The sequence below is a fragment of the Thermobia domestica genome, chromosome 3 (genome assembly GCF_964235325.1).
Source record: "Thermobia domestica chromosome 3, izTheDome1.hap1.1, whole genome shotgun sequence".
NCBI lineage: Eukaryota > Metazoa > Arthropoda > Insecta > Zygentoma > Lepismatidae > Thermobia > Thermobia domestica.
Genome location: NC_137456.1, coordinates 260,680,764 through 260,693,049, shown reverse-complemented (window position 1 = coordinate 260,693,049; position 12,286 = coordinate 260,680,764). Strand labels below are relative to the sequence as shown.

At 36.6% G+C, this 12,286-nt stretch overlaps 2 protein-coding genes across 8 annotated transcripts in view; one reads left to right on the top strand and one right to left on the bottom strand.

Annotated features, from left to right (window-relative positions):
• Positions 1–12,286, bottom strand: part of LOC145681035 (relaxin receptor 2-like) — a 1,105,974-nt gene that overhangs the window by 395,546 nt on the left and 698,142 nt on the right. The gene's annotated exons all lie outside the window — the stretch shown is intronic.
• LOC145681034 (uncharacterized) overlaps positions 1–12,286 on the top strand; it is a 187,512-nt gene that overhangs the window by 164,750 nt on the left and 10,476 nt on the right. For all 7 annotated transcript variants that reach the window (XM_081752352.1, XM_081752351.1, XM_081752355.1 and 4 more), the window contains one exon: positions 4,800–4,953. In XM_081752352.1, the coding sequence (XP_081608478.1) occupies positions 4,800–4,953 (154 nt within the window). The remainder of the gene's footprint in view (positions 1–4,799; positions 4,954–12,286) is intronic.

Here is a 12,286-nt window from a genome sequence, read left to right as displayed (position 1 = left end):
TCAAAGTACAACAATTTAAGTTAAAGTGTCTTGTCCAGGGTGCCCACAGGGTCCAAGGTGGGGTCCAACTAAAAAGTTTCAAATGGCAAGAGAGGTTAAGAAGCTCATCGTTTGCAAGATCTTGTTAAATGAAAGTAGGTGGAGAAAGTCTTGACTTCCTACGACAACCCTGTCCAAAATTGCGGCGGGTCAAAATGTAAACAAAAGCTTAATTAAAAAAAACTATGGCTACCTTGAATCCAAGATGGCCCCTTAAAACCTATGTCATTCATAACAGTACAAATCTAAATCTCTACTTTTCTCTATTATGTATCTATAAATAAAATGAAGACTAAAGAAAAATTGAATTTCGATTCACTTCAACTATTATTTCATTCGGTAACAACACATATATGTTTTGTTCTTAATGCACGTTCGTCACGGTTCTCTCGACATTATTTACTTGAATATAACGAATATGCGATGAACACACAACTCTGACTTCCTACTCATACTACTAAACAAAAGCTGAATACCTTCGAGTATTTTTCTAATTTTGTCATACTTTGTTTATACAGAAAGAACTCGCTGCACCAGTAGGTTGGGGGATCTATTGTAACGTATTCGTGATGGTTACATTTGTATGTCATTCACTGGTTTGATCGAAATACTACAAGCAATACCAAATATACAAAAAAAAACATTCATTTGCAAGATTGGTGAGTAGTACCAAACATGTGTAAGTCATTTCAGTACATCGAGCTGCGTCAAACTTTGTTGGTTTGGTCACAGTATTCCAAGAAATAACATATTTATATACAAACTCATTTTTCACGCTGGCAGCCATATTGGATTACAGATTATACTCTTTGATATTTTGTGGATACCTGCTATGAACCATAAACGTTCGCTTCTCCAATACCAGTGGTGTGAGCTGAATATGCGTTCGATACATAGTGCGGTATTTTGAACTCAAGATGTCGCCTTTTTGAACATTTTGCATATTTTAGTCACTTACTAATCAACATTAATGCCAAATTAGTTTTCCTAACTTCAGCAGTTTGGTACGCTTATCCTTTTGATATGGTTTTAAGCGGCCATCTTGAATTCAAGGTGGCCATAGATTTACAATTACGCTTTTGTTTACATTTTGACCAACCGCAATTTTGGACAGGGTTGTTGTAGAAAGTCGAGACGTGCTCCATCTTCTTTCACTTAACAAGAGCTCTCAAACGATGTCCTACCTCTCTTGCCATTTGAAACTTTTTATTTGGACCCCACCTGGGACCATGTGAGGACCCCGGGATAAGGTGTTTTCACTTAAATCGTTGTACTTTGAAAATAATGCCACACTTCCTTTCCTGTTTTCACATTTGTCTCACCGTTTCCGATTTATAGGGGTGACCATGGACTTTTCAATTTAGTGTTTGTTTACACTTTGACCAGTCGACATTTTGCACAGGGTTGTTGTAGAGAGTTAAAACTTGCTGCATTTTCTTTCATTTTACAACAGCTTTCAAATGATGTGCCACTTAACCCCCCTGCCATTTGAAAATTTTGAGTTGGACCCCGTGTGGGACCCTGCGGGGAATCATGGGACAAAGTTATTTTTATCCCAAAAAGTTTGTAGTTGAAAATGATGGGATACATGTTGGCCGAGTTTTACATTTACCCACCGTTTCCGAACAAATGACTCGGTTCAAACTATTCTGCCAGGTAATTTTTCTTGTAGTTTTTAAATTACAAAATATGTTGTAACTTACGATATTCCGCCCGGTGGCACGTATAACTTTGGGATTCATTTAGTTATGACACATCAAATGCAAACACAATTGTCTCGTTCGGATCTCTGCGGAGCCACTGCGTGACCCTTGTCAGGACATTTGATTGAAATAGTAAAAAAGTTTAAGAACTGTAATAAACACATTAAAACTATGCTGGATTTATCTACTGTGAGCATAGGGACGAACCCACACAGGCATCTATCGCATTCGGACCTCCCTCAAAACTTATAAACTCGCCATACTTTGTACAATGTCATAATAAAACTATTGTGAATGTTTTTTTTTACATTTGGACACATAATGAAGCATTTTATTTCGGACTTTGAGACATTTTATTTTAAAATTCAATGCAGTAAAAAGCATCATCGTTTATTTAAAGTTGAATCACTTTTCTTTTTTTCTAAGTTCATTTACTTTTCTTACAAGGAAGTTTTCTTGTTGTTTGTTAATTCCTTCAACACATGTAATTTCTTAATCAATAAAAACGACAGATTGTTTCTCTGTCAGCATTCTTATCAACGCACCTTTGGTTAATCTATGAGCACGCACTTTTAATCGAAACTGAAGAAATAGTCAACGACCCAGGATATTAACCCGGAAGGGACATCGAATAAAATCATTGAGAGACTTTCGGAAGAGGTAGTCCGGATCTATGAGAAACGAGTCAACATGTAGGAACACGAGCTACAAATCCGAGTTACGAGAAGATTACCTTGCCCTAACCTAGAAAGCATCTTGTCTTAGCAGACGTTATAACTATTAACTACCATGGACATTTCGTTAAAGAGCGATTTCGATATTGATTAAATTTACTGTTTTTGCAACGCTAGTTTTCCTTCCCGGGTTTCGCAGACCCTTAACACACGACTACCAGAACGCCCAATAGGCCAGAGAGAGGAATGGACGGACATCAATCCACTGGAAGAATCGTCGAGGAAAAAAACACCAAGATTTACAAGTAAGTGTGAGTAGATTAACCAATCCCAAAGGCTATTTCCTTCTCACCCTTTTCAACTCCTTCGACATCACAATCTGTTTCTTTTGTACATGCTCAATTTTATTTGTACGCAACCCAGGCCAGATCATGTACTTTATGCTCTACCAAATTCAATGTTTACAAAATCCTGGGGGCAACTTGTCAGTTCTGACATCCCCAATTGCACAATTAATTAGTGCGTTATCTGAGCTTTCAGACTGACAAGATGGGACTGCACACTATAATTGTTTGATAGAGAAAATCTGATGTAGTGCAAAGATTTGATGTTACACTTCATGTGTTCTTTCTTTTCTTAGAACAAAATAATTCTATATATTTTCTGAGAATATAGATGGCAGAATTTAACAATTACGCACTATTTTTCGGGTGTAGAATTACGTCGGATCAATAGTACATACTAGATGTAGTGTCTTATAGTATAAGACACCCTTCCAAACTTCTCTGGGTTAGAGGCTGGTAAATATGCCAAATTTTCTATCACAATTTGTTCGTATTATCCTTTCTATTAAAGCTCATAATAATCTTGTAGTAAAAAGTCACATTCGCTCACTTTGACTGCATAAGATTTTGGCGTGTTTCAATATGCTGTATATCTTCATTAGGAATTCAGAAATCTTAGTAGTCATAGTGTTTTCCGTGGTTTGGTTGACTTCATGAAGTGTTCAATTCCAGGTGAGAGAGTAACATTTACAGTATTTTTTTTTAAACTGTACATCTCGTCTTATATAACCTAACCTCTAACATTGAAGTTAATACAAAACAAATAGTCATGAGGTGTCTTGAGACAATAATACAAGAGCACATTGACACAGCGTTTGTAATTAAAGGTGCCTCTGCAGTTGCCGTAATAATTTAATACATTGCATGTTGCGTGTATACTGTTCACAGTTCACAAAAGTGCATACATCTCAATTCAAATATAAGAGATAGCAGACGTTTGGAGTTTAATGCAAATGTCATTATATATCGTCGTGAAACTGATAGTGGGTCCATCGGAAGAGCATGTAATACAATAAATTTCGTGAAAATCATAGTAAATAATCTGAATTGAAAGTTGTTTTACGTATTATATATATATATATATATATATATATATATATATATATATATATATATATATATATATATACAGGTGTTTGAAAACAAAACCGACAACATTTGGGAGGCGATTCCTGACACCAAGATAAGACAAAAAGTATAGACAAACCTGGGCGCACAAACTCTTCCTTCCGGAGTTATAGGCGCACAAATGAACTTTGAAGGTCCATAGCTCCTAAACTGTGATACCTACCGTACTCGGATCAAAACTTCACTTAAGAACTAATATGTGCCCTATCTTAAAATGCATGTTTTAGAATCCTTAGGTACTTCCACAACAGCTTTTATAGAGAGTGCTTGGTAACGTGCATATAATTTGATGACTACCTCCCTAAAAATTGTTGTAAAAATACCGCAGAATTCTGAAACATGCATTTTTGGATAGCGCACATATTAGTTCCTAAGTGAAGTCTTGACCCGACTACGGTAGGTCCCGTACTATTGGAGTTATAGACTTTTAAATTCATTCTTTAAAGTTTTCGGCATTCCATAACTCCGAAAGAAAGCATTTGTGCACCCAGGTTGGTCTATATTTTCTGTCTTATCTTGGTGTCAGGAATCACTTCCCAAACGTTGTCGGTGTTGTTTTGAAACACCCCATATATATATATATATATATATATATATATATATATATATATATATACCGGTAGTTACTTTCATTGATTTTATAGTTTTGCTTATTTTCAATACTGAAAGAATTCTAGAATTAAATTTTTCTAATGGCTGTAAAGTACCAAAAAATTGTCACGAGACGCCACTGCTAAACAGTCAATATCCTCCGAGATTATACTTAGAAACATTGGAAACTTTTCTACGAAAATCAGAAACTATCTACTTTAAGTTTTCCAAAATATATTTTTTTGGCGTGTTGTTCGCGATTTTTTAATTTACGTTATTTCTCGAGATATTCTACATGAATATGTATATATTGATTACAGGAAATTGCTCTAGTAATTAAACTTGGGTTAATCGTACTACTGATAATATTAACTGCAGTGCTTGCATCATACGTTGTCGTCATAATCCAAGTATTCATGACTGATTTGATTGCTGTGGGTGCTTCACTTCTGGTAGCAGGCTTTGTTCTAACAGGTAATGTACTTTAATATTCCTGTATACTAGTTTATGGTATAGTTACAAGGTTTGAAGCTCATGAACGCTGTAAGGAACAGAGAATTAGTTTCAGATCCAAGGGAAGCAATTAATTTAAATTTACGAAAGTATTTTCAGTGTAATCGTTAGAGACTGGATGTTTAGGCATTAAAAACCTGGAAAATAGGCAGCCACAAAGGCACTTAAAATTTAAAAAATAGGCACTAAAATGTAACTGAAATAATGAAGATAAATACTCAATACAATTTTAAAAAATATTCAAGTCAATATTCAAAGAATATTGAAACATCCATGTCTGTTAACATCTTCTTTTACTTTACATATAAAAAACAAAGCTTGATACGCATTATATATATAATGTGTGTGTGTGTGTGTGTGTGTGTGTGTGTGTGTGTGTGTGTTGTGTACAGGGGCCGGATTCAGGATTTTCTGACGCGGAGTGCAGCAATAACTGCCACTACATTTGAATTCGAAATTTGTAATGCCTTTAGGCATCTGTCATGTGAATGAGGAATATTATCTTACTTGGTGAATCTTTTCCTTGAAATTCAGAAAATCGACGAACTATTTATTTTGCAAAACTCTGTTTTCTTTTAAACTCCAAACGGAAACATGACGGCAGAAAGTTACACAAAGTGTTGCTATTTTCACTGCTAGCTTCTTATTTTAGATAGTGCATATTTACAACGAAGTGGAGTGAATGTGCTTCAGTGCACCCCCTAAATTCGGCCACTGTATATACATACACCTAATGAATGTTTTTCTGTGTTATTTATATTATATAAATTATATATTTTCCCAATGAAGGCTAAGTTTGAATTAAATGCATAGAATAGGCAACATTAGGCACTAAAGCAATTATTTAGGCAGTAAGGGGCGAAATAAGCAAAATAGAATTGGCTTAAATCAAAACTATAACCCCTATACAAACTTTAAAACGTTATTTTTGATCATATCTTTAATATTAAAGAATAGGCATTTTGCCTAACATCCGGTCTGCAGTAATCGTGAATACAATATTGAACATAAATGCATGAAATATGATATAATAATACATCAGCAAATTCTCATTTTAATGCGTTATATAAATTACGAGAACACTTACACAAATTATATTGAAAAATTGTAATAAAATAATGTTCTCTGTTGACTTTTAGCTCCCTATGATTGAACCTGCCAAATTTTATCAAAATTGGAGTGCTACACTTGGGAAGTGTTGCTTATCAGTAACTTCCCTTTATTTTGTACTCGGTTATACGTTTTACAGTTATTTCCAGTAACCTTGAATGACAGACACATGAACACAAAAACTACGAATACAGTTAAAATTGCAAAGGTTCTTCCAACGGGAATCAAACCCGATACAGCACTAATGATTGATTTTTAATCATAATTTTTTGTCATCGTCTCTGCAGTATCAAACATGTTATTTCAGAAACAGTTTTCTACTGCTCCTTTAACCTGTCATTTGGAACAGACAGTAGTTAACGGAGTAATAAAAACAAAATGTTATGTGGAAAGAACGTTCTGTTAACATTTGATTCAACAGAGAAAGGAACGCAGATATTGTAAAATATTTTACAAGACATTATTGAATATGTACTTTCTATAATAATAGTTGAGGTCATAATGAAAGAAAAATTGTTATATTCACTAGTTGACAAAGCAAGAGCAAATTTCTATGACATGAAGTTGCTTTTACAGTTTTTGTTTGCACAAATACCTTAAACATCGAATGATTAATAAAACCAATTTATTCTTTAAATAAATTTGGAGTACGCTTTTAAACATTTCTCATCTCTTCGTTGCTCTTTTCTGGGAACAGCTTCCACCAAAGAAATAAGCGATATTTCTATCAATTATGCACCACCTATCCCAATTTGGTTTCCAAATAAACGGACATCCATGGACTTCCCCAGAATTCAGCTATGTGTCCACTACTGTAGTCACCAGCAAAGAAATATCAACCTCAAATACGTTATAGTTCTATTCGTTGATGCTAGTACATTTGGAATGCTTGGATGACCAGCAGACTAACACCAAAACCGAAATTTTCTATGAGTGCAATCTGAAGTTCAACATCTCATGAGCAGTTCAGTATTTATTTTAATAGCCACAACAATAACTATGTAGTTTATGTTTTTTAAATTCCTTTCTATAGCAATCTTTTAAGAAATTGCCAATCTATCGAGGTGAACGAAGACATTAGTCCACTTTTTATTTTGTTTATTTTTGTAAATTTTGAGTTAAGCCACTTAACATCCAAGCGGTGTACTTGAAGCCTTACATTTGAATAGATATGCAACCCAACGAACACGGAATATTTCTTCACAAGGATAGCAGTGGGCAACACTGAAGCAAGCTTTTGCGGCAGAGTGGATGATACAAAAACTATTTCTCCACTCAGAAGTGTCCCTTCGGGATCATGTAAAATTGATTCAAATGGAAAATTTTCCGCACCCCAACGTGTATTGTACTAATTTTAGCAGTCCATACGGGTAATATGCGTATTTATGGGCCTTCATATATCTGGAATTCAATCATACACTACTATAATGCTCGGACAAAATTGCTTTTAGTTTCTTTAGCTGAAACTGAAAATGAATTAATCACTTGCATATGCAAAACAAATTGGATCAATTACTGCTTCTCTGACACCTGTTACTCATCCCAGTCGCCATTTTGCATCCGCCATATTGGATTCCACTTTCGGTTTTTCAAATGGGAATAAGTGCATGTGATACATCAAATTTATTTACAATTTTCTCGGAAATTCATTAGTGTGGTCAGTTTTTTTCGTAGCATGTACCGTTTGGAAGGTATTGCATATTAAATCCCTCCAGGCACTTTGCAACGTTTTTGATGTTGACAACACAAAACAATTTCTAACCAGAAAATTCTGTCGATATAAACAAACTCTTTACAACATTGGTGTCATAATCTTATTAAATTTCTTTGAGTACCTGTTATTAATTCCATGCTCTGCTATAGCAGGGAAGTATTGTATTAGGTTCAAAATGCATAATGTAAATCCAGATACAACCAGATATGTGTGAAGACCTACGATGTTCCTATCGATGTCTGTGTGTCTGTATGTATGTTCGTTGAGGAGATATTTTGTCAATGACAAATCACATAAAAGATTACATATATACACGGAACCCTGCACAACTTTCTTTTTGGTTCAATATTAGTGAAGTCCCTGACACTTAAGATGCAATACCTTCCATACGGTACAAACCACGGTAAAATTTTCTACACCAATAAATTTCCGAGAAAATTGTGCATGAATTTGATTTATCACTTGCAACTATTCCCATTCGAAAAAACGAAAGTTGGATCCAATATGGTGAACCCAAGGTGGCGGCTGGGGTAGGTAGCATGTGTCAGAGAACCAGTACTTGATCCAATTTGCTTTGCATATGCCTGCCTTGACGTCCAGATATCTAAAGAAACTAAAAGCAATTTTATGTCCGAGCGTTATAGTAGTATATGATTGAGTTCTGGATATATGAAGGCCAATAAATATGCAATTTACCTGTATGGGCCATCAAAATTTGTACAATACACATTGGGGTGCGGACAACTTTACATTTAAATCAATTTTACACGAATCCCGAGGGGCAGTTCGCGAATGTACCTAATAATATAAATCTGTATTGTTTGGAGTGTGTTGGCCAATGAAAGGCATATATTTATGATATTAGAACTTCCCATGCCCATCACTAGTCCCTCCGTGAGCATACTATCTGGGGAAAAAGGAAGGAAGAAAGGATTGGGGAGGGAAGGAAGCGGCCTGAGACCTATAAGTTAGGTACCACCCCGGCATTTGTCTGGTTTGAATGCGGGAAACCTCATTCAGGGTGGCTCGCCGGAAAAAGCCTTTTATACTTTTTCAACCGAATGTCCCCAATGGCTAATTTCTGCAGAGAACAGTTTATTGCATTCAACTTCCACCCACGAGACCCGGGTTCGAATACCGCCAGGTCAAAACTTTGTAAAATACTACAATTTCAATTTCAATCCATACTTAGTACGGCAAACAAGACCTGCTGTGGAGAAGAAACTAGATTAATGAATAACAAGAATAAAGGGAAATTGGAGTAGATCAATCAATAGACAGAAAGATTTACGTACTTCTTGCCCTCAATTATCCCATAATGTAACCAGGAAAGTTCTATCCCTTCTTGCGGAGGTCTGTGTTCCATTGGTCCTCATGCCGTGAGTTGAATGCGAATGGAGATAGGACGAAGGTCAGTTGTTGGTGTGGGTATATCCAACATACTACCTGGTTGTGACAGTTCAGTTACACTGTGAACTTGGGTAAGAACAGAGTGAACATGTGACCTCCACAAAGTGTCATTTAAGGCGTGTACACTGTACGAGTTCAAACTGGGGCCAATCGCCGCTATAGCGGGGCGGAAGATATCCCAGGCCTTTGGTGAGGATATCATGACTACGCGGACAGTGCAGCGGTGGTTTAACAAGTTTAAAAACAGTGACTTAACACTCGAAAACGCACCACGGGCCAGAAGACCGACACATGTACAGGCGAACAGTGGCCAGATATGTGAGAAACTGGGACTACAATTCAGTGTGAGTAGTGACACCATTCGGCAGAACCTCCATTAACATGGGAAGCACTACAAGTTAGGTCAATGGGTCCCACATGATTTGACTCCGGGCCAGAAAGCAACGCGAGCAGACACCTGTGTTTGTTTGCTGTCTCGTCTGAGGAAGGAGCCATTTCTGGACAAGGTGTTGACATGTGATGAGAACTGGGTCTTGTACAAAGCTCCATGGCGCTGTCATCATTGGTTAGCATTCCATGAACTGGTTCCGAAACAGCCGAAACCAACACTGCATCAAAAGAAGGTCCTCCTTCGTGTCTGGTGTACTGCTCGCGGCGCGGCATCGTTCATCGGGAACTGCTACAGAGTTGGTCGGAGCATCAATGCAACTGTGTACTGTCAGCAGTCGAGCCGTGTTCAAGAAAAACTCAAAATCCTGGACTAGCACTTCTGAATCGCAAAGAGGTTTTCCTGTTACAGGACAATGCTAAGCCCCACGTAGCTAGAATAACACGGAACACCATTCTACGCCTTGGATGGGAAACACTATTGCATCCGACATACTCCCCGGACATTGCACCATCCAATTATCACCTATTCCGTTCCTTGGACAATCACCTTAGAGGACGCCAGTTCAAATCCCTAGTCGAGGTGCAAAATGCAGTTGATACCTTCTTCGCTTCACGGCCCACCAAGTTCTACCGCGATGGAATCCATGACCTTCCAGAACATTGACAGAAGGTGGTCGATGGTGATGGGGACTATTTCTGATCTTCCAAGTACGTCTTATGTGACATACCGATGTTCGAAGGTGGTGGATGAAAAAGCGAGAGAACTTTCTTAGTTACCTTTATAGTTTTGTTCAATCATTTTCGATCTCTTGTATGATCAGTGTTATGTTTCTTCTCACAGGCAGTAGGTCATAATATCGTAAATACATATGTTCGTTTCACATGTCTGATTGATCATCTTATAAGAAAAGGGATCGTGCATGCTCCTCTTAGGTATTCAATAATTTATCTGCTCATTCGCTTGATTCTTCCGCAAGGAATTTAAGCTGGTGTCATGATTTTGGTAATTTTTCGTTTAAACGGGGTTATGTAAAAAATATGAGAGAATGAATTGCAATCATTCTAAAACAAGTAGATTTTTACATTTAAAAAGTGATTCACTAAAGATGCTTTTGTCAGCTAAGAATAAAGAACTCATATTTCAGGAAATCCAAACTTTACAGGAAGAAAAAATAAGCGTTTACAGATTCTGCTTTTATACAACGTAGATTAATTCTAACAGAATTATGAAAATAAATGTGTATTTGATGTCTGTAAACATTGTCACTCCTTAAAAGTGTAACTTCATATGTGCGCAGATGTTTGTCACATACTAGGTTTTCATTCTTTGCTTTTGCAGTGTTGCACTTTCCAGGTCCTCAAGTTATATAGTTAATTTGACATTATTATGAAACATTTTTTAAAAAAATAAGAAATGAAGCAACACCATAGGCAAACGCTGAAATTCTGTACCATATGAATGTCGGCTGTTGGACACGGTTTGATATACTCTGTGATACCACAACATTAAGAGTGTTGCCAACATAAGATTTTATTTTTTTCAAGTGGCATTACATCAGATTATTACATATTTCAAATCTACCTGTCAAATAATAATAAAAAACACTTACACACTAGTCACCCAGTGCTGCAAAATAACAACGCTACAGTATTACAGACATCCAAAAGTTACTAATTCATGAAGAGTTTTACAACAGTAGTAACCCAAGTAAGACAGGCGGGGTCATTCACATCCAAATTAGTTTCGTATCGAACACTACGTCACCATGGGCGAGTGGTTCATCGGTGCGGGCGAGTTTTTAATATCACCAAATTATTTCTTTTGTGGGATGTGGACTAGTAAAATTTTGTTGCGTATTTGCATCCCTGTTTTAACAGGTGCCATTTCAATAAGTTCTCGAAATCGTATAATTTTAAGCAGTGGTGCAAACTTTAACACTGTTTACCATACCTCCAGAAAGATTTGACATTAAATTGTTGTAAACGGGATTGTGATTTCACATCTATTATAAACCATCTGTGCAATTCGATTAAGTAGTTATCTAAGCTATTTTTCGAAATAAAAAATTTGAAGAAATTCAAATTTTCGATTCCTTGTAACTTTCTTCCTGTTCATTGGAAATCTGTCATATCGTGAGTATACTACCGGGTTGTTATATAGTCCTTGATATAAAACAAATGCTTTTAACTTGTATAAAAATAACGATATTGCAGTGAAATACATTTTAAATTGTGCGATGATCCGTAAATTTTTGGATGGCAACAGTATCACACTGGTGAGGTTGACAACACTGGCGACAACAAAGGTTATGAAAATGCGGCGGTACAAGAGAAAACTGTGTGTGCTGGTATGCAGAACTGAAATCATGTGTGTTGGTGCAACGAAATTTCAAACGAGTGTACAAAAAGTACCTCCTGATGTCAGGAGTATAAAAAGTTTCTGGCTACCAGGAGTGTTCGAGATATGCAAACAGGTGAGCCCAAACACGGTGCGAAGGATTGCCGAAGCCTGGAGAGAAGTCCAACAAAATCAATTTCGCGGCGGTCGCTGGAGTCGTGAATCCCTCCGTCAACAACGCCAAAAATAATACGTAAACATTTGTAAGCCAAACCGTAAGGATTAAATATGTGCATGATCTGACAGAAGAAGATCAAGACACGAGACTGGAG